The sequence below is a fragment of the Artemia franciscana genome, chromosome 14 (assembly GCF_032884065.1).
Source record: "Artemia franciscana chromosome 14, ASM3288406v1, whole genome shotgun sequence".
In the NCBI taxonomy this organism is placed as follows: domain Eukaryota; kingdom Metazoa; phylum Arthropoda; class Branchiopoda; order Anostraca; family Artemiidae; genus Artemia; species Artemia franciscana.
The window spans coordinates 29,259,599-29,275,599 of NC_088876.1; the positions used below are offsets into that span (position 1 = coordinate 29,259,599).

At 34.3% G+C, this 16,001-nt stretch overlaps 1 protein-coding gene across 2 annotated transcripts in view; it reads left to right on the forward strand.

Moving 5' to 3' along the window:
• LOC136035547 (histone acetyltransferase type B catalytic subunit-like) overlaps window positions 1-16,001 on the forward strand; it is a 53,231-nt gene continuing 37,230 nt past the window's right edge. Inside the window, exons 1-5 of one of the 2 annotated variants that reach the window (XM_065717404.1) lie at window positions 1-37; window positions 1,773-1,862; window positions 3,132-3,191; window positions 6,347-6,422; window positions 12,266-12,386. In XM_065717404.1, coding sequence (XP_065573476.1) covers window positions 1,847-1,862; window positions 3,132-3,191; window positions 6,347-6,422; window positions 12,266-12,386 — 273 coding nt within the window. In that variant the 5' untranslated portion in view covers window positions 1-37; window positions 1,773-1,846. The other variant, XM_065717405.1, reaches the window with a different exon arrangement.

The window sequence follows — 16,001 nt, forward strand, 5'->3', positions numbered from 1 at the left end:
GTTATCAACCCGCTAATTTTCATATTTAAAAAGCGCGGTAGGCTATCCTTTACAATTATTAATTCATTCTCAATGTATGATTCCAAACTGCATGTAAATGTGTTTAAAAGTCTATACAAGGGGCCTCTTGCTGTCATGGACAGTAGTTGAGTCTGGGAAACAATGTTTTTGGAATGAGTTTAGAGCCTTAATACCCCCTTCATGTGCAAATATATAGTCTAAATTATATATTTCCCTTTTTCTTGCCACTTTACATGTATACCCATAAATTGAATCAATACTGACAAAAATCAAGAAATGGGAAACACATGAGAAATATGGCATATATATTTGCAAATTAAGGAGGGAGCTGAGGGTGAAGTGCCCTCAAAATACATTAGCTATCATATTTCTTATTTTTTTTTAAAGTTATTTCATAATTTTATAGTTTTTCCCTCTAAGGTGGAATAGCCTGATCACAAACTATGAATCATGGCTACTTTTCTGATAATATGCTTACTCCCACCCCTCTTGGTCCCAGATAAAGCCCTAGAAATGATAAAAACTAAATAAATACACTAGCCTAGAACAATGAAATTCTTCCTTTATAATATGCAACATGTTTCTATGAATCATATTATGATGTTTTCTTCTATTCACTCAAGAAACTTCAGAAAAGATGTTTAACAAAGAAGCTATAATGTGATACAACATTCAATAACAGGGTAATGTATTATTAAAGCTATAGCCTATATGGGACCATTGGGGTTGTGTGCATTATCAGAAAAATGACCATGATATTTAGAAATAACATAGAACAAGGAATCTAACAGTACTAATTTTATGCTGTTAAGATGTTTATTTCAGAAAAGCAGTAACCTCAAATTGTTGCCAAAATAGTACACTCAGCTTTATATATTTATTTACACTGTCACTGTCAAGATTTTTTGAGACAGTAAAAGTTATAAGTAAAAATTTTCCCAAAGAAAAAGAGAAACAGTACCCATAATTAAAAGATGATAGATAGATTAATGCTATCACCTGGATATCACCATATTGTATTTTAACTCATAAACTGTCAAAAATGTCTTGACTTGAAGTTATAACATTTTATAATCAGTCTTATACCCTCTCAATTAAATTTCAAGGGACATAATATTGATACTCTGTTTATGGCTTACTTCATATTGATCAAGTAATCACTAAGGTCTGTTATTGGGATTCCAGTTGTTTGGAGTTGTTGTTAAAAACCTTGGGGAGGACTTCCTGCATTGATTGAACTGATTGACAAAATTCAATTCTTGGAAGTTTGCCTTACAAATCTTGTCAATAATGCCATTTTGATTCTCCCAGGGCTGCTGCCTAGTAAAAAAAAACACACTAGATTATAGTGATTTGTTTTGCAGTAATCTAGTGATTTATGTACTGATTTTGTGATTTTTGTTTAGGCAATATAAAAATCACTAGAAATAGCAATAAATCACTAGGGGTGGCAACCCTGGATTCTCCACCAAGCTATTGAGTAAGACCAATAACCTCACATGAAAGGGACCATGACCAAACACTATATATAGCAAGAACTCTTACCTCCTTAAAACTGCAAGCTTACACTCTGATGGTAGCTTTGCCTATGTTTTGCTATGTATGCATCACCAAGAGTTTTTAAAAGTATGGTAATATTTATGCTTCATTGTCATATACTCAGAAGTTTGTTTATGCCAGTTTCGAGCATGAAATACAAGCTAAAAAAATATATCAAATATCCAGGCTTTATGAATTTGTTTGTTTTATAGGATTAAAAGCTTGTCCAAATAAAGAAGAAAGGACTCAGTAAATTGAAGCTTGGAAATATACATTTTCTTTCATAATGGATCTACAGTCTAGTAAGTAATTGACAGGGTGTAGTCATATTATTTTATTTATTTATTGTTCAATAATAAGCAAGTCTCATGATAGGCACAACAATGTCTGTATGTAGTGGGTGAGGTGGGGGTCTTGAAAATTGGCTCAGAGGGAATTAATTCCCTTCTGGAAAATTAAGACCACTTGTGTTGATTTTTTTTTTTTTATGTGTTTTGACTACCTTTCTCCTGGGAAAATCTATAACACCCTCACCCAAAGCTATAGACCCATGCCCAGCTATGCAAATAGATAGGTGCACAAATATCCAGCTTTTATCAAGGATTCAAAAGTTTTTCTGGAGGCTGGGGGTGTTCAAAGACACCAGAAAATGTATTTCTAGGTTGCACTTATTTCGAAAGGTGCAGTTCTTAGGGAAAGTTCTATGAGATAATTCTTTCTTTGTGCAGGCATGCATGCATATAATAACAAATATTATGCTTTTATGTGCGATTTTGGACCAACAACAAACCCAAGAAGCAAATCTTGTGTGTAGGAGTATCTGACTACTGCTCTAACACTCTAGATAATGCACTAGATAGAGGAGAATAAATATACTAACAAATGATTTATGTGCTATTGCTTTTTTGTAGTGATCTTTTAAAATGTGAATAATTAAACATTTTTAATTGCTTCAACTGGCTTAGCACTACATAATGCACTAGATAATGGAGAGTAAATAGAATAATAAGCAGTGCTTTGTATGCTCTTGTCTTTGTATGCTTTGTAGTGACCTTTTAAAATGTGATTATTTGTACATTTTTAACTATACAATTTTGAATAATATTCATTTTAATAGAAAACAAACGAAATATTTTTAAGGAGAGCTGTTACACTCAATCCATCTCTTGCTCTTGAAAAATATCTATGTATATGCCCAAAGATCAGTTGAAATCAAACTCACCTTAAAACTTAGAGAATGATAGAGCAGTGCACTCTTTGCTCCATCTATGAATTTGTTGTCAGTGCTCAACAAGTTTTTGCAAAGTGCTAAAATTAGTCCAGTAGATTTAACCAAAATAGGGAATGGATGTTTGGTTTAAGTCACATCTGGAGGGGCTTAAATCCTACCCCAAACTCTTTACTTTTTTTTTTAACTTGTACAGTTCATATATCTATTGTAATTTGTATATCTTTTATGTGCCTCCTCCCTTCCTCAAAAAGTTTCTTATATAAAGCTAAAGCACATAAATTCTAGACCTTGTTCAGAAATGTCATACATTATTCATTAATTTTTATGTTTCATTTAACAGTGAGAAGATTTGCTGAGAAATATACAGTTGACAGTAATGAAGCCATTGAATTTAAATTAGGTAAGATTTTCAATATTTTTGAAACCAGGACTAGTAGTGCAGTGGTGTTTTTTCGTCAAAATCCTGTGGGGGGGGGGCAAAGTTGGAGTCATTTCTCCCAAATCAAGTGAAAATGACTGTAAAACCTGAAAATGAACCATTTGGTACCATAAAGGTACTATAGAGTACTATTAAGGTGCTCTATAGTACTATAAAGGTAAATATAAACTAAAGGAAACTGATTCGTTTCTGTTCATCAGCATTAGCATAAATTCAGCATAGATTTATCAGCATTTAAAGAAACCTACTGACAAATAATGAAACCAATTTGATGGTTAAATAAAATATTATTTGGTTTGATACCTGTAACATCTACAAAATAACTGTAAATAACATCAACCACTTGACATTACCACTAAATAATTTCGATTTTGACTTACAGTTTAATTTTTAATTAATTTAATTTTAACTAACTTTTAGTTTATTTAATTTTAATTAACTTTTGGGATTACTATGGTTACTGATAATTGCTACATAGATAAAATTAAATAAAATTGGTAATTCATTGCTTATCAATCAAAACACACTTGATGACTTATTTAAAATTATCCTATTGTAAGTAATAAAAAATTGTTAGTTTATAAAGATTAATTCTGAAAAGATTAGAATAATTAAAAGGATTGAAGTACTTAGTTTGCTAAGTTTTTTGTTGTAAGTTTAGTAATTAGTAATTAGTTTACTGCATATTTAGCTTATTATGTTTAGTTGGGAGAGTACCCCCTGTTTCATCTCACAGCTAATATTTTTTTGGAGGGTAGGGGCTTAGGCGATTTATAATTCTACAATAGGGGAAAGGGGAAAGGGGAAAAATTTGTTTCCTGAAGTCCTCTTAAAAGAGTATATGGTACACTTATTTTTGTTTTTTTCATGTCTTTAGTCTGACAGGGTCTTTGGCTAGTACTTAGTGAACGAAGATACAATATATATTATCTTGAACATTTTGTTTTTCATAAAAATAAATTTGATGGGTAGATAAAATGTCATAATGTAAACAGATAAAATATTCTTTTTAGTTAGCCCATTGTATAATATCTTTTTTAGATATGCATGTCACATGAAGGAAACTGGCTCATAATATTCATTTTAGCCATTCATAATTGTTTGTTTCCATTTTTTTTATCTTTAATCTTTTTACCTTTAATATTTGTAAGATTTGGTCCAGGTCAAATACAATGGAGAACAAATATGCTAGAAAATTCTGATGGCCATGAAATTTAAGGCCATCTAGGATTTCCTAGTAAAATAGTCTTGGTAATAATCTCACTTTGCAACATTTTTTTGTGGCGAGGTTAATTCAAACATCTGTTTAATTTAGGTACAACCAGCTTTATTGGCCGCCAAAAAAATTCCAAAATTCCAGGTGTCCTGAAAGACGAAATCGGGTCCCAAAGCCCAATAATTAAAAAGTGTAAATAGTTTGGTCACCGCCATGTATCATTGGTAGCAGCGCGTTTAGTGGTGAGCTTTGTAACTAGTTAAGGCATTATTTTTCTTATAAAGTTTTCGCCTTTGTTTTTTAGTTTCAAAGTTTACCACTATTAGCAGCGTAATCGGTAGTGCACGAATTCGTACTCTTATGCTCTAGTCGTAATAGAGTCATACTTACCAATGAAAAAGCCAATATTTATGAATAATCCATATTCTTCGATGGTTTTAATGCGGCACATGCGCTACTGAAGCAAAACATTGAAATGGCAGGAACTTAGGTTGGGAAACCATTTATCAACATTAACTTTGTTTAACACTTTTCTATTGACACTATGCTCTTTGTAGCTTCTTTTAATCCACATAGGAAAAACTATGCTTCCGAGCTTTCTGTTTTTTTTTTTTAAGAAATTACGTATGGAAGACAGAATTGGCGCTGTATTCGACTGTAATTTAGTTTCCGTGAACTAGTGCGACTTTATTGGTTGTTTGGACCAGGCATTATAACCCTTTAGGTGATGGCGCAGTTAGATTTTTGTTCACATCAGCTGGATGGCGCCATATTGTCTCTTGTGTCAGTAGTCTTTGATTGCTATAATTCTGATGCACTATATTTCCGACGTTGAGGATTCCTATAAGGGAGTGAAAGAATTTTCAACTTTAAAACTTTCAAGAAATCTTAGAAGTTTGCTAAAAGAGCAACCAAACAAACTTTCGCACACGGATCAATAAGGTCTGCCTAGGTGACGATCTTCTGATGCTCTGCTTTTGACCAGGTGTGCTGCACGTGGTTAGGGCCAAATCATCCGACGCTTCCGGTGTTTTCCCCTAGATTCCCTTACGTATTCATTTGAAGCTGGGTAGACTTTCCGCTTGTCTTACAGGGAAACGCTGTCAGCCCTCGCCCCAAACCAAATAGCAGCCACCAGTGGGACTCGAACCCGCAATCCTTCGTTTATGAGTCTTGCCTGCTAACCATTTGGGCAGGACGGATTTAGAAGGCTGTTGAGAAAACCTCAAACTTTTTCTCTTGAACTTTTTTCGCTTTAAAAAAAATCTTGTTCCTGATAAAACGGATTCCTTAAAATAATTAATTAAGTTGAAAATCTTTGTACCCATCCAGGAGAACGAAAATTAAGCTCCTGTTGAAGCCCTAAAGACCTTGTTCTCTTCAATTTTCTAAGTTCTTTGACCTCACCGACGATTTGTTGAAGTACTGCTAAACTGTCAGAGATAATTTTTAATTTAGGGACAGTTCCTGCATTGAAGTTTAAAAATTCAAGTGATGCTTTTACTACATTAGCGATTTCCTTGTGTTTTTTTTTTCGGTAACTCAACAAAATTTCATAAACTCCTTTAGGGGTACACAAGTAAGAGTGTAGTGACGTCCATGTCGTAAGTCTTATCCTGCACCGGTCTTTTGCGTGTTGAGCTAGTGTTAAGACTTTCTCCTAGCAAATCTTTTATTTTTCTTAACGTTCTTCTTCCGGTAGTTTTTAGTATTATTTTAAGAGCTAGGCTGGGTCACCAAATTTCATTAAGTTTCCTGTTAGATATTCATTAAACAATTCACCTGGTTGACCATATTAGTCTGTTATGTATTAAATTTAATGCTGTACTAGCCTGTATTGTTTTAAGTGATGAGTAACCCTTTAAAAGCTCATTGGAAATAAAAATTCATTCTTGTTTAGTGCGAAGAAAAGAAGATTTGGAAAATGATAGCACCTCATTTAAGCCTGAGATGTCGCATCAAATATATGGAGAGGGGTAAGCTTTTTTCGTTAACTTTCAAAAGAATGAATCGATACGATTAAAAAAATAAAATAAAGTTGTGTACAGGGGAGGAGTAATACTGGTATAATACGAAGGGGAGGTAGCAATCGTAAGAAAAAAAAATGTAAGAAAAGAAATGTTGTTAAAATAAGTTTTTCTTTGTTTTGGGCCACATTACTAGTCATAACTGTATTTAAGTGTTTGTATGGTTTCTAAATTTCTGTGAAGAAAATTGGGTTCCCCAAAATCTGCCCGAAAGTTAACGTTTACGAAAATTAACGGTTTATAATTCTTGTTCATATTTGTGTATTTACCTACGTTAATTTCTAGGGAGATTTCTGAAAGCTAATTGGGGATCGCAAAAGCGCTGATGCATTTCTACAGTTTCAATTTTTGCTGGCAATTGTTACCAAGGATTTTTGTACAAAGTGGTGCTAATTCACGAGAATGTAGGGATGTCTAGAATTATTATTATATTATATATTATTATATTAATAATTATTATTATTATTATTAATAATTATTATTATATAGAATTATTTTCTATATTTTTTTTAATGAAGATGCAAAACAAGGTATTGTTCAAGATGAAGCTGGTTCCGTAAATCCCCGAAAAAACTGAAGCGTAAGCTGTGAAGCAGTAAAATCCTGACGAAGCAATAGCCTCAAAAACCTTGCGTTACTAGACTCCACTGTTAAAAGTACATTAAGAAACCCGAGATGCGCTAGATTTCCTGTGGACAGAATCAATGGTGATCCTTTTATCCCAGAGGATCTAAAGTATTCAAGTGAATATCAAAGGAGAAATTTAAAGAGTATATAAATCATGATTGCTCACCACTAGAGCATCACCGCGTTGCGTATTCACGATATGTGTCACAACAATTTACTAAATTTGCTGTTATCTAATGATGGGTAATACAGTTTTTTCTTTACTGATAAAGTTTTTTCCTATCAATTCTGTTTTTTTTAGTTATGTTGGTATTAATTGTAATTGTATTAGTACTGAGCACATTGATGATCTAAACTTACAGTCAATAACTGATTTGCGTTGTAATTACTTCACATCTTCTGATTTTTGCTTTACCATCTTTAAGGACCACCGCGGTTTAGTGTTTTCTTCTTAAATGTACGTAGAATTAAAGACAAATTGGAGTCCTTAATGTCTTAACTATGGGCTGGTAATAATTGTCCATTTAGCATCATTACTCTAATTGAAACATGGATCTCAGACAAAGAATGCTGTCAGCACATAAACTGAAGGGACATAAAGCTTACCATCTACCAAGCAAGGCTACCAAATGCTCAGGTTGTATTTAACTTTACGTGAGGGCAACATATACAGTTTTTTAGAAGATTTGACATTGAATACACCATCAGCCAGAGTTCAACTCATAGAAATGGGTATCTGTTGATTAAAGACTTTCCGGATAAAACTTCAATGCGTGACACAGTTTCCTTTTTAACAAATTGCCCGCAATTTGCCCACATTTACAAATTGCTCACTTTTCCCACTGATGTTTTTTGTAGTTTTTTTTTCCAACTGTTATGTATAGATGATTTTTACTAAAAAAACGTGTTTGTATCCTTGGTGTTTTTTTAACTGTAACCTGATTAAAAGTGGATCGAATGTTGCAATCAGTTCTTTTTTGATGTTATCTCTTATTCTGACCTTCTTCCAACTGTAATCTCTCCTACTAGAAATGATGTAGCCAAGGGGTCTGACCCCTTAATTGGTAGTTTTTTTTTCATTCTTCTAACCTTACGTTTTCTTCGGGCCAGGTTTTTTAAAACTTATTTGACCATATGCTAATTTTTTTTTGTCTGTTATATCCCCTGCTGCAAAGGCATCCAAGGAGGACAAAGGGAGACAACTTTCTGGTCTCACAGTGATAAATATATTTCAAGCATCTTGTCTGACTTGAAGATATTTGGTTGGTCATCAGTACTTAGCAGTGATGATGCAAATGAATCAGTGGCGGCGTGTACCACTTCCCGGATACCGCTTTTGGAGTGGCACTTCCCACTGTAATGACGGACAAAGAGCTTTGTTTTTTGAAATGTCCTTGGATGACTCCAAGCCTCGTAAAATGTACGTACCAGAAATTGCTTCTATTCAAGTTGGCTCGTCAGAGTCACTTTATGGATGACTTGGTTAGATATAATTAATATAAAAGTGGTTTGGCTAGTTCTTTGAGGTCTGCAAAGAAGCAGTAGTTTGTGCAAAAAATCCAGAATTGTAGAGGAAACTTACGCAAAGGATGAGCAATTATTAACGAAGATCTTTCTCGCAGAAGCGCAAGTTGTCCTTTCCACCACATTATCAGAATCCTGACGGCAGTTGCATAGGAAGGAATTGAGTTGCCAATGCTTCTTGTAAGCATTGGCAACCCTGCCCGCTGCAGCTGTCTCACCTAGTAAAGCATTAAATGGCATTCCCCTATTAGATCAGTATTTATTCCTTTTCTCTTGTGGCTTAAATGAGTTTGCTAATATATTTTCTAATCGAATATATTGTCTAAATTTGCTAATATATTGTCATATTGTCTAATATACTGTCTAATCTTTCTGATAGTCTTTATATATCTAGTTTTCCTTTTGAATGAGCCCTCTCGCGATGTTCTAAGACCACTGGGTCGATACGATAACCCCTGAAAAAACAAACAAAAAAACAACAACAAATAAACACACCTCCTTGAACTTTCTTCTGGCAAAAAATACAAAATTCCACATTTTTACAGATAGGATCTTGAAACCTCTATAGTAGAGTTCTTTGATACGCTGAATCTGATGGTGTAATTTTCATTAAGAGTTACCACGTTTTTAAATAGTTTATTACCAGGAACTGTTTGAAAATGTATGTTTGGCTCCAGACCTCATAGCGCATCTGATCGATTTACCTCTTGCTATTATTCCTGAAATTGAAAAGGTAGTCAAACTCATCCCAATATATGAAAAAAGGAGATGCGTCATTGGTCTAAAACTACAGACCGATTTCTCGTCTTCCTATAGTGCCAGTAACTTTTAGAGAGGTTGTTTGTTGAAGACTATCATCTTTTATATTTGGTGCTAAGTATGCTTTTGGTAAACCCCTTCTCTCCTATCATCAGTATGGGTTTCGACCTTCTCTCTCAACCTCGCAAGCTCCCATTCATGCAGCTGAGTTTGTGCGTATTATTCTAGACAAAAGTGTATGCATCCTAGTTATCTTCTCAGAGTTTACTAAATCTTTTGGCATGTTTGATAATATGGCTCTTCTTAAAAAGCTTTCATTTTTTGGTATGCCTGAAGTTCCTCACGGTTTGTTCAAGTCTTACTCCTTTGGAAGGTCCCAGTATGTAAAGTCCTTCTCTATTACCATGTTCAATACACAAAGGTGTTGACTCCCTCAAGAATCGGTGCTTGACCCCCTCTTATTTTTTATTTATATTAATGACCTTCTTGATAGGCTTGCCCCAGATGTGAATCCAGTCATTTCCGCTGGTGGTAGTAATTCATTCGCCACTGGAAATTATCTTTACTCAACCACCTCCAAACCCCAACAATTACTCGGCAAATGTAACGTGGGATATGAAAACAATGGTGTGACAGTAAACAGCTAAAGAAGTAGGCTGGTACATATTAAGTGACCAGTCCCCATGTCCGAGCCTATTCCTACTGTCCATCTACTATATGGAAGCGAGACCATACCTCAATCCATAGATGTCAACTCCTAGGTATAAGTCTTGATTGCTTCCGAATTTTCAGAACCCGTGTAACCCATAGTCGCTCTCTTGCCCTTTGACAATTAGCTAGGTTGGATTGCTTGGATTATTATCTTTCACCTTGTATAAGACTTTCCCTACATTTTGCTTTTGTGTTTCCATATCTCTCATTTTGTTGCTCTGTGTAGAGAAACGAAAATAATTTGTTGGTTTCTTCAGTTCTCCCAGAATAGAGCAGTAAAAGCACTATTTCGTCTTCCTAGACTTTACCTTTCGGCTAACCTATGCACAGATACATGCATCTTTTGTCTTATTTTGTGCTGTCTTCAGTCTTCTCAGAATAGAGTGGCAAAAGCAGCATTTCGTCTTCCTAGGCTTTACCCATCGGTTGACCTATGCACAAATATAGGCCTACATTCTTTCGAACACATAATTGCGAAAAAAACCTAAATATAGCTTATTCAGCATAGCAGGGAGCTCTGCCACCATATATCCAGTCTTTGTTTACTCTGTCCTCGTCACACAAGTTTTCCCCATGGTTAGGCTATTCTTAACGGAAGTTTATTATACCTAATTTTACATCGATGGTTGCCTAAAAACTTCCAGTTTTTCTGTCAATTCTACTTAGGAATTATATACCAATTGATATATCTCTCTCCTCTCCTTTTAAACCTATTTTCTGGAATCTTTCTTTTAACTTTTAAACTCCTTGTCATGTTTTCTTTTTCCATGTTCTAATTTAACTTCTAACTTTTAAACTCCTCGTCTTGTTTTCTTCTTTCATCTTCTAATTTAACTTTTAACTTTTAAATTCCTTGCTTTGTTTTCTTTTCATGTTCTACAATTAAACTACTCGTCTTGTTTTCTATTTTTAATGTTCTAATGCTAACTTGGTGTTTTCTGTTTCCTCTATTTTTTTGTTTCTGATTATCACTTTTAGTATTAATACTAATTGTTTTTCAAGCGTTTTTACTGTATTCTAATGTATAGTCTACAGGGGCATAATTTGCTATGGGGCAGGGGCGCAACTGCTCCCTTCAGACCCTTGTCCTCCCAGATACTAGTTTGCCCCCCCCCCAGCTTGAATTTAGTTCTTCAAAAATCTTGTTAAAACAAAGATAAGCCTGCATAATTAAAGGATACAGAGAAACGCGTCACTTTTTTTTAGTATTCTTTGCCTTTATGGTACTATATGAGTCATTTTCTCTATCATTTTCATTTGATTTGGGAAAATTTTCTCAAACTTCCCCTCCCCCAGGATTTTGACGAAATTACGCCATTGATAGTATCCCTTTTCTTTATTTTGTATCTATTTTGTGATTTAGCGTATTATTTATGGTTGTTTCGATGTTCTATTTTTTTGTGTTGTGGGGCCCACAGCAAACCAAGCTTCTTAGGTCAATTTACTGTTTCATGTTTGTAATTGTGTTTTAATATGAATGAAATGATTGATGATAGACTGATTGATTGAATGTAGTTTAATTTAGTTACAACTAGCTTTACTGATCAGAAAAATTCCTTTTTATCGCCTGATTCCGCCGCAACTACAAAGTAAGTGTACATCAAACATTACTGAAAAGTATTAATGATATTGGGAAAATATTTTTCGTAATGAGATTAATTCAAGCATCAATTTAGTTACAACTAGCTTTATTGATCGCCAAAATTCCAAAATTACAGGTGTCCTGAAAGACGAAATAGGATTCTAAAACCCAATAATTAAAAAGTGTAAATGGGCTCAATATGTTTATTTGATATGTTAAAAGAGTCCGTAAAGAGATCTCTATTGTCTAATAATAATATATTGTAGAAAATAGGGACTACACAATTTTGCCGGTGAAGTTTGTTTACACGATAAAAAATTTTAACTCCTGGGAATCGAACTTGAGTCCTCCTATATACTAGAAAAGTGCTCAGGGTTGTGATAGTGTGATTTAGGTAGTATGCTATGATTTCGCCTTGCCGGTCTATTCAATGCTCCACTGGGTGCACCGTTTTACAGTTCTATTTCTATATTATTTGGTTTTTTTGATTGCCCCTTTGTCACTGTTTTCCTGGACTTCCTTAGCTATTTTTGAAAAAAACTTCTTTCTAAATAAGCTAAAACTATAATCTTTGATTGTTTGATTTTAGTGAGAAGATTTTTGGATATAAAGATTTAAGTATTAAGATTTACTATACTGCTGGTCACCTCAATACTTATGTTGGAACAGAATATACGGCCAAAGTTGATCAGAAAAAGTTCGATGTTAAGGTATGTTTTTTTTTTCTTTTTCTGTATTTAACTAATATTTTAGTTTTGTTTAAACTTGTTCTAGACAAATTCAGTACTCCTACTGGATTAGTTTTGATTCCCCCCCCCCCCCAGTTTCTTCACTGTAATTGCAAATTACAAAATACTTGTAAAAAACTTTCTTGCTTTTTTACAATAAATAAGAAGGCAATGTGTTTCCATTTAAAGGACGAAAAACTGTTTATAATTTTGCGTGTTAGAAGTGATGTAGTGGTTGAGACAAGACCTTGCAGCTGATAAGTTATTTAAGAATGTAAACCTATCAGTAGAAAGAAACAAGTAATCAGCAACCTGGAGATTATTACTGAGGTAAAAAAAAAAGAAATAGTAATCAAAATATATTTCTGGGCAGATCCGAATATCGATTAGTTCCAGGAACAACCAGTCCAGACTATTTATAACTGTAGGTCGGAACTCTGGCAGTTATCCAAATTACAGACTTGTGTTTCAACATTTCATAGAACCAAATCCTCTTAATCACATGCGATAAGTGTAACCTGCAGTCGATTTCCATAAATATTTGTATGTTGAAAACTGTTGGAAATAGAGTGTCACATCAAGGATAGATGGCCTGATAGTTGATCAACATGTTTTGTAGTTCATATTGCAGCAACTGACTTGAGACTATGATTGGCTTATAGAGCCACCTATGTTATTTTCAGTCTCCTACCTACATAGAGACTCCTGCTACTCGTGTGATTCTTGTTTCCAGAGTTTCTACTCGATTCCTCTTTACCGTATTGCCTGCAGGGTCGCCAACTTTTTTGTCCATGAATGTGTCCCCTGAGCATCCAAAAATGTGTAATTTTTGGCTAAAATGTGTCTATATTAAAATCTAAAAAACTAGAGGTTATTTTCCTTACTAGTTGTATTATTGACCAAAAAGTGCTTAGTGAACCCCTTTTAGAGCGGGGAGTTAATATCAACTCTAATGAAAATGAAAAAAATCCGTATACAACATGCAAAATGACTTAGTGTGAAAGCATGAAACTCATGTAAACATTTAAATCCCTTACTGGGAGAAAATGCTTTACTTACGACGTCTCTGGCAAAACCTGGATGCTAAAAAAAAACCCCGAGAAATTGCACTATTGTGGTGAAAAGTTATATTTTTTCTTACTAAAATATATATCCAGTTTGGAAACGTTTCGTTTTATGTCATAAATTACACAAAAAAAACAAGTTTTTTTAAATGAAAGTAAGGACCGACATTAAAACCTAAAACGAACAGAAATTACTCCGTATATGAAAGGGGCGTTTCCTCCTCAACGCTCCGCTCTTTACCCTAAAGTTTGAGTCTTTCTCTTAACTCTACATTTTAAAACATTTAACAACTTTTTTTTGTTTAATTTCTGGACGTTTTTGAATTAATGTATGTTTTGATCTTGACTCTCCGCACGTAAACAATTAAAACGAAATGTGTATATTATTTTTCTTTGCTAAATGGCTTTTTCATAGTTTTAATCGGAAGATTTTGAGAAAAAAGGAGCGAGGGAGGAGGCCTAATTGCCCTCCAGATTTTTGATTACTTAAAAAGGCAACTATAACTTATAATTTTTTACGAACGTTTTCATAAGTAAAAAATATACGTAACTTACGAATTAAATTACGTAGCGAACTTCTATATTTGTATGTTTTTATTGTGTATATGAGGGGGCTCACCCCTCGTTGATACCTCGCTCTTTACATTAAAGCTTAAATTTTGTCCCAATTCCTTAAGAATGACCCCTGAATCACAAAGGCCGTAGAATAAATAGTTGAAATTACTAAAAATACTTTAGCGTAAAGAGCGAGGTATTACGAGGAGGTAAACCCCTCATTTGCGTAATCATTTCTGTTCGTTTTAAGTTTTATGCTGCTTCTCACTTTCAGTAGAAAAAACTGTTCATATTTATTTTTTTTATTGTCTTTTAAATAATGCTAGAAAATCCTGCGCCCCCTTCATTGAAAGTCTCTTTCCCCATGAGAAGTCCCACGTAACCTCCCCACCCCCTCAACTCCCCCCCAAACCAAAAAAATCCCCCTGAAAACGTCTGTACACTTCCCAGTAACCATTACTATATGTAAACACAGGTCAAAGTTTGTAACTTGCAGCTCCTCCCACGGGGACTGTGGGGGAGTACGTCGTCCCCAAAGACATTGTTATTAGGTTTTTCGACTATGGTGAATAAAATGGCTATCTCAGAATTTTGATCCGGTGACTTTGGGGAAAAACAAGCGTGGGAGGGGGCCTAGGTGCCCTCCAATTTCTTTGTTCACTTAAAAAGGGCACTAGAATTTTGAATTTCCGTTAGAATGAGCCCTTTCGTGACATTCTAGGACCACTGAGTTGATACGATCACCCCTGGGAAAAAAAAAACAAACAAAAAAGCAAAAAAAAAAACAAATAAACACGCATCCGTGATTAGTCTTCTGGCAAAAAATGCGAAATTCCACATTTTTGTATATAGGGGGTTGAAACTTCTACAATAAGGTTCTCTGATACGCTGAATCTGATGATGTGATTTTGGTTAAGATCGTATGACTTTTAGGGGGTGTTTTCCCCTATTTCCTAAAATGACGCAAATTTTCTCAGGCTCGTAACTTTTGATGGGTAAGATTAATCTTGATGAAACTTATATATTTAAAATTAGCATTAAAATGCGATTCTTTTGATGTGCATATTGGTATTAAAATTCCATTTTTTAGAGTTTCGGTTACTATTGAGCCGGGTCGCCCCTTATTTCAGTTCGTTACCACGAACTGTTTGATTTACAAAATGTTGCACTTTTTTGGCCTTTTATGTCATTGTGCCCTGACGCATGGGAATTTGTCCTTTTGACATACAACATATCTAGTCGGCTACCCTGGTTCCCTGTACTGATTGGGCTGTTGCTGCTGCAACAAAAGGTCCTTCAAAGCTCCTTTGCGGTAAGAGACAAAACACTTTTCTGCACATATGCAACATTTTTCACTGTCTCATTTGTAGAGATGATATTAGACTCCACAAAACTGTTGAGAACATTGGGAACCGCCAGTGAGACCGAAATACACAAAAAGGGAAAGAAGGTGGTTTGTACAGAAAATACGTAAGATTGATTGATTGGTCGATGCTTTTTGTTTCAGCAATTCACAAAGTAATAAATCAATGAAGTAATTTTTAAAGAGCCTAAAAATTAAACATAGTCTATTGAATTTCTTTTATTCTGCTGAATAACAGAAAATTAAAACATTTTTGCGGTTCTACTGTAGTAAAACGATTGAATGGCTATAGGTTTCTTTATAAAGTGTGTTAATGTAGCAAAAGTCAAAAATATATAATTTTTGAAGGATTTTCCCCAAAAGTGAAGAGACTCCACTTCTTCCTTACTTGAGGCTATTTGTTTCTTTTGTAAGTCCCCCCCCCCCAAAAAAAAAAGTTTTATAGTAAAAGAAATGAAATTGGCCATGTTTACAACATGACCATCTTTTGTTCCAGATTTCAAGTTCTCCGGGACTTTTTTGGGTTTTGATAGATTCATAGCTTTTCCTTTCCTTTTCTCCTTTTGACTTTCTCCTGGACTTTTTTGGTTTTGATTGATTGATACCTTTGTTTTC